This window comes from Cololabis saira, chromosome 20 (genome assembly GCF_033807715.1).
Source record: "Cololabis saira isolate AMF1-May2022 chromosome 20, fColSai1.1, whole genome shotgun sequence".
In the NCBI taxonomy this organism is placed as follows: domain Eukaryota; kingdom Metazoa; phylum Chordata; class Actinopteri; order Beloniformes; family Belonidae; genus Cololabis; species Cololabis saira.
The window spans coordinates 15,804,634-15,824,522 of record NC_084606.1 but is presented as its reverse complement, the minus strand read 5'-3'; the positions used below and the strand labels follow the sequence as shown (position 1 = coordinate 15,824,522).

General features: G+C 41.3%; 1 protein-coding gene across 10 annotated transcripts; it reads right to left on the bottom strand.

Annotated features, from left to right (window-relative positions):
- Positions 1-863: 863 nt before the first annotated feature.
- On the bottom strand, positions 864-19,232 carry LOC133420815 (heterogeneous nuclear ribonucleoprotein C). Of its 10 annotated transcripts, none has more exons than XM_061710658.1 (13): positions 19,126-19,232; positions 18,163-18,287; positions 17,458-17,491; positions 12,852-12,920; positions 12,088-12,359; positions 10,041-10,113; positions 9,901-9,948; positions 8,547-8,648; positions 7,994-8,160; positions 6,439-6,552; positions 5,545-5,676; positions 4,691-4,854; positions 864-1,664 (listed from the first exon to the last, which is right to left on the bottom strand). In XM_061710658.1, the coding sequence occupies exons 2-13, from the start codon at positions 18,173-18,175 to the stop codon at positions 1,569-1,571; spliced, it is 1,284 nt and encodes a 427-aa protein (XP_061566642.1). In that variant the 5' UTR covers positions 18,176-18,287; positions 19,126-19,232; the 3' UTR covers positions 864-1,568. The 10 variants fall into 10 exon arrangements, with proteins under 10 accessions (XP_061566642.1, XP_061566643.1, XP_061566637.1 ...); XM_061710659.1 differs by having other exon boundaries at positions 12,852-12,917; XM_061710653.1 differs by lacking the exon at positions 18,163-18,287 and adding an exon at positions 13,241-13,511.
- Positions 19,233-19,889: the final 657 nt, after the last annotated feature.

Genomic DNA, 19,889 nt, shown 5'->3' with positions numbered 1-19,889 from the left:
ATAAAGTTGCAGACAAGCAATGCATCATGGAGCTTTGTCACCTCGTGTTTAGTTAAAGAGCTCAATCAAAATACTTGTTCCGTAACAGATACTAAAAACATTTATGAGGTGACTAAAGATGAGGATTTCTTACCTGAAGCCCTAAATGGGGGGAGAAAGTCCAAGCCGGAGACCTCCTGTATATTCAACGCTCTCTCCTAGTACACAAAACTAGCAAAGTGTTTAGATTTCACATTTTTTGGAAGTTTATTTGGGGTTAAAGTGATCCGGTCATGGTTATCTGGAAATGCAAACACAAGCTACTTGAAAATACTTCACCACGCATCCGATTACTGGAATATGTGTAAATATATTCAGGTCACAGACGTGACCAACGGACTCCTGTGCAACTTTACACTTTGCAGACAGCGTGCTTCCAAAACACCGTTGTCCATTAGAGCAAAGTATGAGAAATGCAGATTTGATGAAACGAATATACCACCTGGGAAAAGTTCATATGTGCATGGGAGGAATGTATGGTGCATCTCTGCAACCCAACAGGATGTTTGAGGGACTAGCTGTAGGGTAGACCTAATTAAGTATTTTTTAATTGTATGTATGTTAATAAGAGCCACATTTGTGAGAGTAATAACCGGAGTCAAATTCCCTGTCTGGCATGTTCAAACTGGGCCAATAAAGCTGATTCTGATTTAGTAATAAAATAAAGCTGCAGCCTGAACCGGTTTCTTCTGCCTCCTCCACCCTGCATGCAGCATGTTTGAATCATGCTCTCATTCTGTTGCACAAGCCGGTTTCCAAATCAAAGTCATCCGTTCGGCTGATGTTGCACCATCTATTGTGAAAAGTTTGCAAATACCCCAAGATGAGAAAACATGTTTTATTAACTTTCACCAGTGCAGCTTCGTCGGTGACGGAAGCAGACAAACATGGAGACTGACTGCACTACAAACTGACGAGGAAGAGGGCATCATCTCTGTGACATTGTATGCAGTGTGACGTGAGGAAAAAAAGATTTGGTGAAGAACAAAACACAAAAAAAAAACGGTGTAGTTGTGATGTTGACCGCCGCCCCCTGCTGGCCAGGAGGCGTCGGTGCAGCAGGAGCATGCGGTACTTTATAAGATCTACGTTAAACACAGAGCAGTTCACCTGAACACATCTTTATACCTGTTTTGTTAAAGTTACAGCTGCTGCAAGGTGTTTTTTTTGTTGGTTTTTTTTTTTAAAACATTTTTCTCAGAAACAGTCAAAATACAAAAAGGAATATAACCTGACATCAAACCGCTTACACTTTACTACTTCTTTACAGTTTGCTTGAATGTATGTAATCGTAGTGTGAACTTATCCAGTAGTGGAACATGGCAATTATTAAAAAAGTCAAAAACAATATGGAATATTGACAACGTGAAATAAAACTGGACAGAATCCGAAACGAGCAACACACGGTAGATAAACCTGCGGCCGCTGCGGCCGCTACGAGCACATGACCACTGCGTACGAGCCCGGAGCCCGGAAACCCAAGCAACCGTTGCGTTTACTCCTCGTGTCTTTGTGTGTGCGCCTCCTGTTCAGGACTCGTCGCCGTTGGCGCTGTCGCCGTCGTCTTCGCCTTCCTCCGGCTCACCTTCGTCCTCCTCATCCTCGTCCCTTCCTCTGCGCTTCACCTGCGGAAAGAGACAAATCTGAATACATTCATTCCAGATACAGAAGACTCTAATTTGAGTTTACAACATATTTATTTTTCCACATTTCTCCCCATCTTTGCCTTTTTCGACGACACATTGGGTTTTCTTTTCCACGTCTATGTAGGAAAGTGTATCCAAAGATGGATGTTCTTCTTCTCCCAGCTCCAGAGAAGATCCCCGCGTTTCTCTATTTAACTTTGTTTTAAATTGACGTGAACCTAGAGCTCTGCGTTAACGGCATCAGCCTCTAACTCTGCAGCTGCATCTTCTGGATCTGATTCCCTGCGGACTGCGACTGGGATTGAGGACGTGACGTCACCCAGCAGCAGAACTAAACCAGAAGAAAATACTGAAAACATGGACATTAAGGATCTTTGGTAGAACATTTCGACACATTTTAGCAGAGTTTTTATTTTGTAATCTACATTTTAGTCCTGTTTTTATTCCTCTACGATATCGCATTATATATTTAATTATCGTTATCGTCACATGACCAGCATTTTCATTGCGTCTCGTCTCGTTTTCCTCAGGTGATAAAGGTTCGTTGACGACGATATTTAGTCATAATTTTCGTTGACGAAAGCAACTTGGGTAACGGGTCCAGGGTGGATTGTTTATGTGCCCCCCCCCCCCCCCCCCCCAGGATCTTGGTGCCCGCTGCCACCGCCGTGTTATTAATAATCATTGGAGAGTTTTCACTATATACAGGTAAAAGCCAGTAAATTAGAATATTTTGAAAAACTTGATTTATTTCAGTAATTGCAGTCAAAAGGTGTAACTTGTACATTATATGTATTCATTGCACACAGACTGGTGCATTCAAATGTTTATTTCATTTAATTTTTATGATTAGAAGTGGCAATAAATGAAAATCCAAAATTCCGTGTGTCACAAAATTAGAATATTACTTAAGGCAAATACAAAAAAGGGATTTTTAGAAATGTTGGCCAACTGAAAAGTATGAAAATGAAAAATATGAGCATGTACAATACTCAATACTTGGTTGGAGCTCCATTTGCCTCAATTACTGCATTAATGCGGCGTGGCATGGAGTCGATGAGTTTCTGGTGTTATGAGAGCCCAGGTTGCTCTGATAGTGGCCTTCAACTCTTCTTTGTTTTTGGGTCTGGCATTCTGCATCTTCCTTTTCACAATACCCCACAGATTTTCTATGGGGCTAAGGTCAGGGGAGTTGGCTGGCCAATTTAGAACAGAAATACCATGGTCCGTAAACCAGGCACGGGTAGATTTTGCGCAGTGTGCAGGCGCCAAGTCCTGTTGGAACTTGAAATGTCCATCTCCATAGAGCAGGTCAGCAGCAGGAAGCATGAAGTGCTCTAAAACTTGCTGGTAGACTGCTGCGTTGACCCTGGATCTCAGGAAACAGAGTGGACCGACACCAGCAGATGACATGGCACCCCAAACCATCACTGATGGTGGAAACTTTACACTAGACTTCAGGCAATGTGGATCCTGTGCCTCTCCTGTCCTCCTCCAGACTCTGGGACCTCCATTTCCAAAGGAAATGCAAAATTTGCTTTCGTCAGAAAACATGACTTTGGACCACTCAGCAGCAGTCCAGCTCTTTTTTTCCTTAGCCCAGGTGACGCTTTTCGCGCTGTTTCTTGGTAAACAGGGGCTTGACACGAGGTATGCGGCAGTTGAAACCCATGTCTTTCAAGCGTCTCTTGGTGGTGGATCTTGAAGCACTGACTCCAGCAGCTGTCCACTCCTTGTGAATCTCCCCCACATTTTTGAATGGGGTTTTTTTCACAATCTTGACCAGGGCGCAGTGATCCCTATCGCTTGTACACTTTTTCTTACCACAGTTTTTCCTTCCCTTTGCCTCTCCATTAATGTGTTTGGACACATGGCTCTGAGAACAACCAGCCTCTTCAGCAATAACCTTTGTGTCTTGCCCTCCTTGTGCAATGTGTCGATGGTCGCCTTTTGGCCAGCTGTCAAATCTGAAGTCTTCCCCATGTTTGTGTAGGCTTCAGAACTGGACTGAGAGACCATTTAAAGCCCTTTGCAGGTGTTTTGAGGCACCAGGTGTCCTCAAAATGTAACCCTTACACAATATTCTAATTTTGTGACACACGGAACTTTGGATTTTCATTTATTGCCACTTCTAATCATCAAAATTAAATGAAATAAACATTTGAATGCACCAGTCTGTGTGCAATGAATACATATAATGTACAAGTTACACCTTTTGACTGCAATTACTGAAATAAATCAAGTTTTTCAAAATATTCTAATTTACTGGCTTTTACCTGTATCCACTGCAGCTGCCACAACTACGCTGGAGAAGAGACAAAAGAATTAAGAATATCTTACGACCTGCGAGTCGTTTGAACTTTCACCTCAAACACGACGTATTATCCACGCGCTGGATTAAAATCAGACGTCTTCCGTAATCACCAAATCACCAACAAATAACTGCTCCCAAACGGCAGCGACAGGTGATGATGTGTAGACAATAATCACAGAGGAGCGAAGGCGAAGCGGTTTGAAATCTTTACTCTGATCCTGCAATCCCTGAACTTTGTTCAACACTCACTAATCTTTCCTCGATCGCTCTGATCAGAACAAATCAGAGCCAATAAATCCCCCCCTTATGTGCTCTGGGCGCTCTGGGGGTTGAGTGGATATTGATGATGCAGCCGCTGCTGAGTGCATCTTTAGTGTGGAGGTTTTTCACTGAGAGCACAGATGTATGCAAATGAAGCCATTTGTACGGCCTGAGGTTAAAAAAATAAACAAATAAATAAACCAAAATGTCTGGAACAACAAACTTAAACCAGCTCCTGCAGAGCAGAACCCTGCAGAACATGCTCAACGCTGTGAGACTAATGGAGGCGAAGCCAGCAGCCTCTCATCCTCTACTGGTTGGTTGTGTTTCTCTACGCTGCGACTGCAAATCATCATGGCAATCGCTTCCTTTTCTAAAAGTCAGAACAACCCGTGTTGGTTCTGGCTCCCCCTCCGTCACGCGTCCTCACCTGGTCCTCGTCCTCCAGCAGGTCTCCCTCCTCCTCGGAGTCGTTCAGCTCCTGGCTCTCCCTGTCCCTCTTCAGGCTCTCGTCCTTCTTGCTGGAGGTGGAGGAGTGGAGGGGGGACACCTCGCCGGGCTCCGGCTTGGAGCTCTTCATGTCCGAGTAGGCGGCTGGAATACGGGACGGCGGCAGAAAAAGGAAATCGTGGATGAGCGAAGCAGGACGTCTAACCTCATCCCCATCACAGCCGCCGCTGCGGGTGCCTAGCAACTAAACGCAGCGCATTCTCCTTGGAGAAAAACAACTCCATCAGAGTCAAAAACACATCAGGGAGAGCTACCTGCTGTACTCTACTGCCCTTATTTTTTAACAACTTGTGCTTTTTATTATTTTACCTCTTTTCTTATCATTTTATTTCATTTTATTTGTTATTTAAGCGTACCCTTACATTAAATACTTTTAGAAAACCGCGCAAAGTTATGGATAAGCCCTGAATGCAGGCATTGTGACGTACAATCGTCAAATTGGTTTGATTAACCGCACAAATTGGCACAGATTACTTTTGTAATATTGTATTTGACACGGTCTTTGTACGTTTTGACTGTATAGAAACATAATTCTTGCCATTTTAAGAATGAGATGTACCTGCTGTACTCTACTACCCTTACTTTTTAACAACTTGTGCTTTTTGTTATTTAACCTCTTTTCTTATAATTTTATTTCATTTTATTTGTTATTTACTGTTTAATTGTGTCTTGCCGCTTTTAATGTTGATGTAAAGCACTTTGAATTACCTTGTGTTGAATTGTGCTATACAAATAAACGGAAACTAGGAACTCTGTCTTACGCCTCCAGCTCACCTGACTTCCTGTTGTGGTCCTTCTCCATGCGCTCCAGGCTCTCCAGCAGGTGGTCCACCTTGTGCTTGATCTGCGTCAGCTCCCTCTTGATGGTCTGCAGATCTTCCGTCCTCACTGTCCCACACTTTGATACTTAGAATTTTTTTTTTTTTATGTTTCAGGAAATGTTAAGTTAAAATAATTGTATTTATTTTTTATTGGAACATTTTAACAGTTTACTAGTTTGCATAACATTTAAATCAATGTCAATTATTCTCATAAAAGAAACAAATTATTGGTTTTTAATCAAGAAATATGTCTTGTTTTCTATTGTATTTTTATAATTGGGCTTTAATAAAGTAAGTTTTATCAGACTACTCGATTAATTGATGGAATATTTCATAGATTCATAATCGATCACCAAAATATTCGATAGCTGCAGCCCTACACTAAAAGCAAGATATGTAAGTGCAACTCTTCCTGTTTAACAAGCAAAAAGAATTATTGCTGTTTTATTTGGTTATAATTGTACATACCTTTTGAAAATCAATATGCAAACGGGAGCGCCGGTTTGATTCACCGCACGAATTGTTACAGATTACTTTTGTAATACTGTATTTGACACGGTCTTTGTACGTTTTGTTCGTATAGAAACATAATTCTTGCCATTTTAAGAATGAGATGTACCTGCTGTACTCTACTGCCCTTACTTTTTAACAACTTGTGCTTTTTGTTATTTTACCTCTTTTCTTATTATTTTATTTCATTTTATTTGTTATTTACTGTTTAATTGTGTCTTGCCGCTTTTAATGTTGATGTAAAGCATTTTGAATTACCTTGTGTTGAATTGTGCTATACAAATAAACTTGCCTCGCCTACAGAAACTAGGAACTCCGTCTTAGGCGTCCAGCTCACCTGACTTCCTGTTGTGGTCCTTCTCCATGCGCTCCAGGCTCTCCAGCAGGTGGTCCACCTTGTGCTTGATCTGCGTCAGCTCCCTCTTGATGGTCTGCAGATCATCCGTCCTCACTGTCCCACACAAGAATGGCACACCTCGTCAGTCTTCACTCAGTTACTCTTTAATTCTTTATAAAAAGGTTTTACCGCCCAACATTTCCAGCATCGTCTCCACACTTAACCCTTTATGACCTACCATAGAAGAAGTCTGCCTAAGCATATTTTTACATTTTTGCTATACTGCCCTTTTAGGGAGTATTTTTATTTGCTATGCATCAAAACAACCCATATAAACCAATCTTTAATATCTGTATAACAATAATAATAATCTGTATGTTACAAGTCCATACTAACTAAATAAATTGCTAAAAAGTGCAAATAACTACCAAACAATTTAATTTTACACATTTTTCTAAATACAGAAATCTTACAGCTAAAAAGCAACACAGAAGCCATTCAGACCACAGGAAATTTGTTTTGAATGAATTCATACCACTAGATATATCATTTTATATATCGCGTTTAGAATCGCATCCTCATCCGGCGCTGACCTCAGCCTCAAAAGTTTGCTCATGGTAAACCGTTTCATAATATGTGTGTGTGTGTGCTTGTATAGTGAGTGTGTGGTGTGTGTGGGTTGTCGCTGAGTAATCTTTTGTGGAAATCTCTGAGAAAAAGCACGAACAAGAACGCAAATTCGAACCGACTAGTTTCCCGGGGGAATGACGTCACTTCCCTTTTCGCGGGAAGTGGGGTGGAAAAATCGAACCTGATGACACGCTGACAACGTGATGATGTACGTGTCAACGTATATCAACGTAGGTCGTGCTCTGAACACGTACCGATCTATAAATAACCCACAATGTCAATTATGAAGATTTCCACAATTTTACTGGATTATTATGTGATTTAATGGATTAAAACAGCACTCTGCGACACACTAAATTAGGGCTGCAATTATGATTCCTCGAGTAACTTGATTACAAAAAATGATGGAGGAATTTCCTCTGCCTCGAAGTCTTGTTTGAAAAAAAAATAAATGTAAACTTCACGTTTCGCACGGGTTCTTTTTAATGCGACACAAAGTGCTAATGTGCACGTGTCCCTTATAAAGCGGAAGAAGACGGCGTCGCGCTTTTCATAATGTTTTTTTTTGTTCTTTTTTCATTACTTTATTTAACAAGTACAATGACAAACTGTTGGGCTTTAATAAAGTAAGTTTTATTCGATTACTAGATTAATCGATGGAATATTTCATAGATCGATCATCAAAATATTTGATGGCTGCAGCCCTACACTAAATGTAAGATATGCAAGTCTTCCTGTTTAACATGCAAAAAGAATTATTGCTGTTTTATTTGGTTGTAATTGTACCTACATTTTGAAAATCAATATGCAAACGGGAGCGCCAGGGCTCCAGCCGGTCATAAAGGGTTAAAGGTGTTTTTTTTTTTGTTTTTTTTAGCTGCAGCCACCCGTCCAGATGGATTCTGGGAGTGTAGGTGGGACCTACTTGTGTGTGAAGACCTCTGGCTGCTCTTGGAGGAGGAGGAGGAAAAGGCCGTCTTGCTTCGTCGGTTTCCCCCGCCGCTCAGACTGACCCTGGGGCGCTTGGAGGGGACCACGGCGCGGGACAGGGGGGGCGGCGGAGCCGGCGCCCGGGACTGGTACGAGTACATCCTGAACCGGGAGCAGCGATGCCAGAAAATAAGCTGTTAGCTTCAAGATCTCACCATCATGTCAAAATGACAGTTTGGTGACAAAGACAGTCCACCTTCTGTCAGTTGTAACGTTTTACATGTTGACACTTGAAAGAAACAATAAATGGCTCTGAAAATGTAGTAAATGCACCTTCAGATGAGCAACAACATTCCATTTATCATTATGTGGCAAACATTAAGATTATAAAAGAACAAAAAAGACAACAATTCGGTAGCGAGTAGAACCACCTTCAGGAGTAAAACCTTCAATCAATCATTTTCTCTGGGCTGTTATGAGACACTCAGCACTTTTATTTTTTCATCATTTCAATCAGACTGAGGTCTTTACTTTGGCCTTTTTTTTACCTTGATTTAGATTCTTTTTCAACCATTCTGTTGTAACTTTGCTCGTGTTGGGAGATCCAGCTTCGGCTGTCAGACAGATGACCCCGATCTGACTGGAGAGTACTTTGGTAAACAGAGGAGATCATGACTGACTCAGTGACTGACCCAGGTCTGCTGATTGCAAACAAGCCCAAACCAACGCCCCTACGCCGCCGTGCTCCATCGCTAACGTCTCCCGAGGGAATCGGTCCGAAGGGCTTCGCTCCCGTCTCACGGTCTGTTCAGACGCAGCTCCAGGAACCTAAAGTGTGCCGCTACGCTCGCTTGGAGAGGAGAGATGCTTCTCCAGGGAACTCTTTTTCTAACTGTGCTATCATGAACGTTTACATGCTAAATGAGGTTTTCTACATTTCTCTGATCTTTGCACGGCCCGATCTTGGAATAAACTTGCTGGAGACACTCCTGCAAGGACTTCTGCTCTCACTGAGACGGTCCACGAGGAGGTAGGAGAGTACTGAAATCTGCAGATTCATTTATCATTTCATTGATCTATGCTTGATCTAGTTCAGGGGTCGGCAACCCAAAATGTTGAAAGAGCCATATTGGAGCAAAAACACAAAAAACAAATATGTCTGGAGCCGCAAAGAATGAAAAGTCTTGTATAAGCCTTAGAATGAAGGCAAATGGCGAAAGGAGAAATGTTGAGAAAAAAGTCAAAATGTCGAGAAAAAAAGTGGAAATGTTGAGAAAAAAGTGGAAATGTTGAGGAAATAGTCAAAATGTCAAGAAAAAAGTGGAAATGTCAAGAAAAAAGTGGAAATGTCGAGAAAAAAGTGGAAATGTTGAGAGAAATGTCGAAATGTCGAGAAAAAAGTCGATATGTCGAGAAAAAAGTCAAAATTTCTAAATGTCGAGATCAAAAAGGAAAGGAAAAAGGAAGAAAAAAAGAGAAAAAAGGAAAAAAGAAGAAAAAAATAGAAAAAAAGGGAAAAAAAAACATTCAAACATTTTTGAAAAAGCTCCAGGAGCCACTAGGGCAGCACTAAAGAGCCACATGCGGCTCTAGAGCCGCGGGTTGCCGACCCCTGATCTAGTTAAATAATGACGTGGTGAAATATGTGTAACTAGTGAAGATCAGATGGGTTTGTTTCTCAGCACATTATGATTCATGAAATATTATAATCATGACAAAAGTACTCTTTTCTTCTCCCAAAGATTAACAGTACTGACCCTTTCCTCTTTACTTTTCTTATTCTAAAAAATTCAACAGTGGCAGAATAAAAAAAGACTGTAGAGAATATAAATCACACCCTCACCGAGTCTGGGAGGAAATAAAGACGATACATACGAAGACCGGCAGAAGCAGGCAGCTCACCTGTCGTAGTAATCTCTTTGGAAATCGTAGTCCAAATCAAAAGTTGAGCTTTGGAAAAGTACAGAAAGATTAAGTGAGTAAACGTCTGCTTGATATAACTGAATGATTGAATATGTACTGTGAAGGCCCTGGACACACACCTGTACATGTCTCCGGCGGATCGCTTCATCGTCTTTGACCTGTGGGGCTTCGGCTCGCCCGCCAGGTTGATGTCTGAGGGAGGAAAACACTGAGCTGATTCATTCAGAGAAGCACGTCTCCTTTGTCTCTCCATGTTTCTCTTGGGAAATCCTGTTGCACTATTATTTCAGTACCTAATTTCAACCACTAGAGGGACCCAGAGAGGCTCGGCTGAATGAACTGAAATAGAAAAGCTTTCCTGTCAGAGCAAACCGAAGATTTATCGTGGGGTTTCTAAGTCTTCCTGCACTTAGGAAGCAGATGAATGTCGTATTTGTAATTAACACAACTATCCTGTGAAGATAAGGCATCTGTGTATTCTGAAAGTATGTTTTCATAGCTCATTTATTTGTGCTGATTTGTGCTGCAAATATTAGAATTTGTGCCACTATCGTATTTGAGTTTGTTTTATAGTGTTTATAAGCCTTGCACCCCACGATTAGTGACTCCAAATCGACTCAAAGTGGTCTCATTTCTTAGTGCTCTCTCTGTTCTAATTGGTGCTGTTGAAATCAATATTTGTGCTATTTTGGATTTTTTTTATTTATATGTTTTATAGGATTTATGAGCCTTATCGACCCAAATCCATGGAAACACAAAATAGCGACACCTACAGGTGCAATAAAAATCATTATTTAGCGGGAGAGCTGCAAAATGTGTCATCTTTGAGCACAGCATCTTGGAAAGTAAGGGAACTAAAGTAAGGGAACTGATACACAAATTAGAACAGAGAGAGCACTAAAAAATGAGACCACTTTGGGTCGATTTGCAGTCACTAATTGTGGGGTGCAAGACTCATAAACACTATAAAACATATACAGTAATCCCTCGCTATAACGCGGTTCACCTTTCACGTCTCGCTGGGTCACAGATTTGCATTGTGTTCTGCATTCTGATTGGCTAAACAGTCTCCCTGCTTTTTAACTTCCTGTGTGTCGATAACGTTGGTCGCTTAGCAACAAGAGAGAACGGCCAATGAGCTTCAGCGAGCAGCTGAAGAATCGGACCCTTTGATGAATCGTTCATTACAGTTCTCAGATATAATCGATGGCGGCATGTCGGTTTATAAGAATCTTTTTGCCCAGAAGAAAAAAGAGCAACAAAAACTACCCAGAACTATGTTCTTCTCTGGAAAAAACACACCTGCACCGCGGGCGAAGTGCAACGGCACCGTCAGAAGAGCAGCGAGTCACAATTTGTCTGACTGTACTTATTGTATTTTTTTTCACAATCATTTTTCATTTTCCCCCCGTTCAAATCCAATTAATCGGGTCGCGGTGGGACGGGATGGATCTCCGCAATTGGAAGCCTTGTATAATAATTGTAAAAAAAATAAAAATAAATAAAGGTTGCGAAGAATTTTCAAGAATTTTGGTTCCCATTACTCTCAAAACTGGATAATTTTTCCAAAGGGGACCAATGAGTATCTTTATTTTTTTTCGACTTGTGCCTTATTGGTATGTATGTTTGTATGTATATATGGATATATATATATATATATATATATATATATATATATATATACAGTATAGTTTGATATCACTGTTGCTGCCATTATATATTTTTTTATTTTTATTTTTTATTTATTTTCTTTTAATATTTATTTAATTTTGTTCTCCCTTAATGTATGTTTTTTTTTTTTTTTTTTCCCCTAGGGTAATTATGGGGAGGGTAGGAATGTGGGTATAATAGAAATCATGCATGTGAAAATGTGAATTGTGAAAATTATTGTGAAATAAAAAGATATTAAAAAAAAAAATAAATAAAGGTTGCGAAAAACCAGGGATTACTGTAACGTCAAGTATCTCAATTATGATAGCGGCACAAATTCTAATTTTTGCAGCACAAATCAGCACTAAAAAATGACTTATTTTTATCCATGTTTGGATCAAGCTGGGTGCCCACTTCACAGAGCTTGTTTTCATCCATCCCCATGACTGCAAGGTCGTGTTTATAATAACATGAGACTGAAGAAAAGCGTCCCGGTGTCTCGGTGCACCACCTCACCTAGCGCCTGACCCACGATCATGCGGCCGTCCTCCCCGGCCACCGCGGACCTGGCGTTCCTCTCGTTGACGAACTGGACGAAGGCGTAGCCCTTGTGGATGGAGCAGCCCACGATCTTGCCGTACTTGGAGAAGATGGCCTCCACGTCGTTCTTGGTGACCAGCAGGGTGTTGAGGTTGCCGATGAAGACGCGGGAGTTGAGCGAGCGGGGGTCGGTCTTGTTGGTCACGTTGCTGGCCATGAGGGCGGCGGCGGCGGCGGATGACGACCAACTGAGGAGAAGGGGAGGGGGGGCAGACGGAGACGGGTGAGCGTGGATTTTAGATTTAGATCAGTGATGTTTCCGGAAAGGAGACACTGTGTGACTTATTCTCTTTCATCGGTGTGGCTTTAATCACACCGCCAACGACTTCATGTCAAGAGAAAGTACAGAGCCGACTGAAAATGTTGATTATTACATATTCAAATGCGCTGTATGGCCCACAGATTTAAGAAACTGAAGGGTTGCAACCCTGGAAAGCACACAAAAACAAGGCATGAGAGGAAATAAGATGTGCAGGTTTAGCTGAATTAAGGCACATATGCATCCACATGCAGCCATCTCCGTATCAGAACGGGCCTGGATACGGCTCACCGCGACACAGGTGCACTAATCAGAGGGCTACACCAATACTTTTCTGGTTTTATCTATGGTTTTTGCAAAAAGGAGACAGGGGACAGCAGAATAGACAGTGTGATGGGGTCGTGAAGCAGCCAAGACTCACTCCATTGTGTCTGCGCTGGGGCTGGTGGAGGGCTGCCTGTGCCTGTCTGTCTGCCTGCCTGTCTGTCTGCTGGCAAGGAGAGGGACGTGGAGAGACTATGAGACATAGGTTCAGTGACTGCATGCACCAACACAGAGAATTTGACTGCTTCTTTGACTTTTTGGGCGGTCCAACGCATCGGACGCCCAAAACCTGCGGGACAAACGGAAGTTATGACAGAAACAGATTCACTTGCAGACGAGTGCGACTTTAATTCGGCGTTTTCTTCCGTCTTCCGTTGGATTATGGCATTTTATGAGGTCTCCTCAAAACATTTTTGTAATCATGACCTTAGAAAATCATCATTTATGTTATTTTTTTATTTGAGAGCCTATGATGCAATGCTTAACTTTTCGTGTGATCCCCTCGGGTTTCCATCCACATGTACGAGTGAGCAAAGAATGCTGGATTTTACGTTTTCTCTACCCGTCTTCTTCCTCTTGTAAGAGGACATCCGTCCAACCATTAACTTATGCTTGTCCGAGTTTGGGTTGCGGGCGAGGCAGAGCGGCCCCGCCGTCCTCCTCGCGGAAACACCTCCGGGGGGAGGAATCCTAACTAGATGCCTCAAACACCTCATTCGGCTCCTTTTAATGACGAGGAGCCGCTGCTCCAGCCATCCTGCAGAGGAAACTCATTTCAGCTGCCTGCATTCACACTAGGGCTGCACGATTCTGGACAAAATGAGAATCACGATTTTTTTGCTTAGAATTGAGATCACGATTCTCTCACGATTTTTTTCCAATATAAAATTTATTGCACTTATTACTTTAACTTTGCAACAGCTGAACAAAAATATAATAACAATAAACATTTCTTGTCTTCTTTACACAAACATTTGAATAATTTAAACAATAATAACAATTTTGAACAATATTTGTTCCTCCCTGAGTTGAACACCCTTTCAGAAAGGGGACTTGTAACAGATCCTGTAGTTCTGAGGCAACAAATTATTCCTCTGGCTGCTTTTTGCTGTAACAGCTGTCATTGAACATAAAAACAATAAACATCTCTCTTGTCTTTAAATAATTTTAACAATAACAATTTTAACAATATTTATGTGCAATATGTGTCAGGTGAGAAACCTGAGAAAGGTAGATGTTTCTCCAAATGTAATCCACAATCATTAACAACATGACAGGACTACAACAACCTAGAACAGGGGTCGGCAACCCGCGGCTCTAGAGCCGCATGCGGCTCTTTAGAGCCACCCTAGTGGCTCCTGGAGCTTTTTCAATAATGTTTCACCTTTTTTCCTTTTTTTCCCCTTTTTCTTCTTTTTTGCTTCTTTTTTTTCTCTTTCTTTTCTCTTTCTTTTCTCTTTTTTTCTTTCTTTTCTTGTTTTTTTTTTTGCTTTTTTCTTCTTTTTTTCCTTTTCTTTCCCTTTTTTCTTCTTTTTTTCTTCCTTTTTAATCTTTCTTTGTCTTTATTTTCTCCTTTTTTCTCTTTTTTTCCTTTCTTTTCTTGTTTTTTTTTCTTTTTTCTTCTTTCTTTCCTTTTTTCCACTTTTTTTTCTTCCTTTTTGCTTTCCTTTTTAATCTCGACATTTCGACTTTTTTCTCAACATTTCGACTTTTTTCTCGACATTTCCACTTTTTTCTCAACATTTGAACTTTTTGTTCGAGATTGTACTTCAACATTAAGCTCAACATTTTGACTTTTTTCTCTAAATTTTGACTTTTTTCTCCACATTTTGACTTTTTTTCGACATTTTTCCTTTCACCATTTGTCTTCATTCTAAGGCTGATACAAGACCTTTCATTTTTTACGGCTCCAGACATATTCGTTTTTTGTGTTTTTGGTCCAATATGGCTCTTTCAACATTTTGGGTTGTCGACCCCTGACCTAGAACATAGGCCTAGTCCTTTTTTATGCAGCCATCTTTATTTAAAAAAAAAAAAAAAAAAAAAAATTTAAATCGTCGTTATTTGGAAATGAGATTGCGTTCAAGCATGAATCGAGATCGCGATTTTTTAACGATTAATCGTGCAGCCCTAATTCACACTTTCATTCTTTCGGCCACTCACTACCTGCAATTTGAGAGCAAATTTGAGTAGGAAAGGAGCTCAGATGCCTCAGATGGGGAATGTCTGAAGGATCCAGTGAGCATCGGTGTCCTGGACCACTGCAGCTGGCAGGGTCCCACCCAGGAGCCAGGCCTTCCCCATGGGGGTCTGGGCCAGGCTCAGCCGAGAGGAGCTCCGAGGGTCGGCCCAGTCTTGAGAAGGGGATGTAATTCCTCTTCATTCTATCTACGAAACATCTCTGAAACTTTCTTTCACGAGGAAGCAGCACAGGCAGTACTTGGAAAGCTTTTGTGCATCCCTTCTCTCCTCTCCTGGGGGTCGTTCATCTCCAACCACTGGAGCAACTGCACAGCCAGATTCTCACCCGCCAACACCAGCACTGTAATCCTCCGGCTGCGGCGGCAGCTGCAGCTGCTCGCAGGGGATTACGTGCCACGCAAGGCGATATGGGACCGCAGCTCGATGCCAAGCGCTCTCGTCTCCATGATTCAGCCTAGATGTCTCTGTGAACCGGCCTGCTCCCAGCTCGCCCCGGCAGTCTGACCGGGAGGGGGAGCGGGGCATCGTCACTGATTTAAGGCTTTTGAGTTATGAGGCACTTCAGGGGCCCGCGATAATTCTTTCGATGCCACACTAAACCAATGAGGCTGGGCAGCTGGACAACTACAAGCATCTGTCGGACAGCTCGAGCCAGGCGGATCATAAAACACTCCCTCTCTACACCTGGGATGATTCTAACCAGACCAGGTGTGAAGTCACGGCTCTCTGCACACTTTGGTATGCAAAAACAGATGCTGTTTTAAGTATGCAACAAACCGCTCAACCTCACGTACCGTATCCCACAATGCAACGGGCCATTACGACAGAACTCTGCCGTTGTGTCTGGTTCTAGCTTCTGATTTCTACAGTAGCGACGGACTAGTGGGAATCTCGGCGTGTTCTTAAGATTCGCCTGCTTCTTTCATTTGTTACGACGCAGCCATGACAACTGGGAGGTTGTTTACGTTCAGGAGCAGATGATAACTGGTTCTAAAGCCAGAAATAAGACCTCAAACCCGGGAGAAGTTGGAGAGAAGATGAAGGAGAGAAACTGGGAGCAAGGAGGAGGGAGATTTTCATGGAGAACGTTTCATTGGTCAAATCAACACATTTAAGGTGCTGGCTAAGACTTGTTGACCATTATGTTTCAGCAAACATGTCTGCAGGAGCGTTTCCCCAGTAAGGAGCTGAGGTGGGCTCCAGCAGACCCCCGGACCCTGTAAGTGGGTGTAAAAATAGATGGATGGATGTCTGCAGGAGCATATTCTGGACTCTGACGTCTCTGCATGCAGGTGACAGACAACAGCAACGTGCTCATGTTTTACGTCACATCTGCACAGCTGTTGCAAAGTTACAACAGATCTATTTTTGCTACAGTATGGCTTCGCTTTGAGGATTAATTAAGTAGCTGTTGCACACAACGAATACCAACGAAGACGCTTCTGAAAACGGCTCATGCCTCGGAGAATCTTTCCTTGAATGTTCGTACATGTGGAAGTTCATCTGGAGCCCGAATTCAAGGACCGGTGCTTCTTGTGACCTCAGAGATGTTGAACTCTGGCTAGCGGCCCCTAAACGTCCCGAACCGAGCTCGCTTCGGTTTCATTTCGGGTCACATCCCGCTCGTGTGTCTCATACATGAGTGTGGTGATTGTGCTTCAACTGTGGGAGCCACTGCGGCTCTCAGGACGCATGCTTGGGGGGGCGGGGGGGACACATGTGCCACATCTGTTTCAGTTACTTCAATAAAGACGCTACGAGTAAAAGATTAAAAGTGTGAAATCATTCTGTGACCTTGAACTTAAGTTTTTTTTAGGGGGGGTTTAAAAACTCCAAATACACAATGATTGATGGGAAAAAGCAAAGAAAAGTTGCTTCAATTGACAATAATTGGATTTGATAGCAACAGTAGACGAATCATTGTTAAGTGATTAATGAATAAGTTAGTAATTAATGATATTTCCTTAGCATGCTGCTTTAAAAATGCAATATTGTCTGTTGAGGGTGACATTATTATTGTCAATAGCAAAGATTCTTTCAAATAAATAAATAAATAAATACTGTGCTTATTTGAGGAATGAGCCAGATTGGACCAGATCTGATTGCATGCACATTCACCAAAGTCTGGATTTGGTTTGATCGGCCTCAGTCCTCAGTGGAAGGACTTCATGGACGAAGACCTGAGAAAATATCGAGGCCTCTAATAATCAACATGTTTCATTCGACCGTCAGAATCGGAGAAGGGGGGTTTATTTCAGAGGCCGTGAAAGGGGAGCAGTAACACAAGATTAATCAGTTTATTATTCCACAAAATAAATATATAAAATAAACAAAATCCACTACATGCTACTTGAAATCCAAAAAAGGGGAAGAAATGGGCTATACGTCACAAAGGGGTGAAAAGTGGAATATTAAAAATGATGCAAAAGCTGAGGTGGAAAAAAAAAACAAAAAAATAACAAAAACAAAAAAAGGCACAAAAGGAGTTGAGACCAACTTACGATTTGATGCTTCTGAAAAAAGTGGCGTCAAAAACTAAACAGGGGGAAACAAAAAAGGTGACATTAGAAAGTAAAAAAATTCATCTAAAAATAAAATATGAAACTTCATAATTAAGAAAAAAAAAGAACTCAACAAAAGAACAATGTTATTCTCTCATCTATCTGAACCTTGTTCTAATAAGTTTTACACCAGAGATTCACCCCCTGGCGCTTAATAGCTTTAAATAATTGATTGCATTCTGGGAATCTTTTCATATAATGGCCTCTGTGGCAAAGCCAAATACGACCACTGGAACACTGCGTTGCAATAAAATGAAAAAGTTAAGCACAAAAATTAAAAGGTAGTTTACTTGGAGGCCAAAAAAGGAGGTCAAAAAATGTTGACGTCCAAATAAATAAATAAAGTACCTTGTGAATATATTCTTCATTTGACATTTAACTGCCAACTATAATGTCATACCATCTAGTTCTGACTCATTGTAAAACCTCACCAATTATGAACATTTATCAGAATATTTGACACAAAAATACAAAAACATGTCTGAAAAAAACTGGTCGGAAAAACATCTAAATGATAAAAAAAAAAAAAAAAAAATAACCATCAACATCACAAAAGTCATGATAAATATTCAGGTAAACACCTTCCAGTTAGTGGTCAGATATCCACAAATATGCAAAAGGAAAACCACCACTAAGCTCTCTTACTCAGAGGGCACATCCCTGCCTCAGTGGATGGGGGGGAGCCGGGGGGCCCCCCTCTCCCGTTAACTGCGCTGCAGAACAACGCCCCTGCTGTCTGGAGGGATTCTTGTTTTAGGACTCAATTAGGTCTGAGAGAGATGGAGGTAGAAAGACAAACACGTTTCTTTACCTCCTTCTTATTCTTGCCACAAACACGTTATAAAAAGGCAGGACATGACAAACCCCGAGGTATAGACACACTACATGGCCCTGCAGCATCTGCACACTGCACACATACTAATGCACATCAAAATATCTCTCAAGTGACCAAAATGCTGTTCCTGGAAAACTTCTGAGAAAAACCAAAAAAAAAAAAAAAAAAAAAAAAAACCCTTCTCGCCTGAAAAATGACATTATTCCTGAGTGACTTCCTTCGAAACACACAAATACCTAAGCAGCGTCAAAAATAGAGGCCAGGAGCCAAAGCCCAAGTCTGCAACCCAGTTTCTTTCGAGGGCCCAAATAATGCACAAGAATAGAAGAAGGGGGAGTAAAAAAAAAACAAAATATAAAAATATATCTTCCAGAAAACAGGCGACATGTTTTTTGTAAACTGTCCAGAAAATCCTGCAGCAATCTTCCACACCTCCCTCCATAAAAATGAACCGACAGTAAGAAAAGCAATGAGGTACAGTAACACAGCATGCCTAAAAAAAAACCCAAAAAAAAACAAAACAGAGAGCTTAAAAAATGTCTGATTCGAAAAACAAAAGGCAAAAAATACTGCGGTGGGAGCTACTTAAAGCGAGTTTTTACGCGCAGCTTATTCTGCCCTCACAAAATGTACGCCACAACAGAACAACCCAACACCGTCTCGGGAACGCCAGGAGAAAAATGCCATAAAAATAAAAACAAAAAGTCCCAAAGATGCTTCAAAGTCTGAAAAATATGAAAAAGGAAAAAAATCTCTCGTTTAAAAATACTCACCAGGAGCTTAACACTAAAAATGACAACAACTCAAGGCTCTTTTTACTTGGAAAAGGTAAAGATCCGTGAGCAAATGTGCCTGCTGAACGTCTCACCTTGAAACTAGCTGACACGAAATGGCGTCGACTCAGAAACGCAGCGGGGACGCCACGCCCACTGGCTTATCCCGGGCTTCTGATTGGATGGTTTTAAGCGTTCGTTCGGAAAAGCTCATCACCGATTGGTTGGAGATACTGCCAGTCCCACAAATGAATGACGTCAGTCCATTGATCTGAACGACTTGAATCTAACAAAAGGTCATACAAGACACATTCGTGCAGTCTCTGCTCGAGTCGTATATGCTTTTGAATTTTGAATAAACGTGTTTTTTGGGAGGAAAGTTTTGCAAAGATTTGACTCCATGTTAAGAATAGACTGCTTATGTTCCTAATTTATACCTTCTTAGTCTATGTGCAATATTCTCTCATTCATTCATTTTTATAGTATATATGAGTCATTCTATAATTAGGGGTACATTTCATATCAACCAAAAGTGACAAAATCACTTTTCTTTTTTGATAAATAATCTAGTTGTTTCCATAATATACCCCCTAAATGTGCTAAATTCATTAATTGCCAAGCTTAAACTCTAATTACATATTAAATATTTTAATGAAAATAAACATTGGACTCATTATTTTGTCAACCGTGTTACGGACAAATGTCGTGTCATATACAACAAGAACTAGGTACTACACATTTGATAATACAGTTGTTTGAAAGGT

Bases quoted from the DNA above. Each gene is read 5' to 3' on its own strand.
- LOC133420815 (XM_061710653.1), bottom strand. From the start codon at position 13,470: ATGAGGTGTTTGAGGCATCTAGTTAGGATTCCTCCCCCCGGAGGTGTT. The intron at 12,921-13,240 runs GTTAAGCATTGC...TCTCCTTGCCAG, and splicing joins CCGAGGGGATCACACGAAAA to CAGACAGACAGGCAGGCAGA. The intron at 8,161-8,546 runs GTAAAAAAAAGG...CTCCCGGTTCAG, and splicing joins GAAAAAGAATCTAAATCAAG to GATGTACTCGTACCAGTCCC.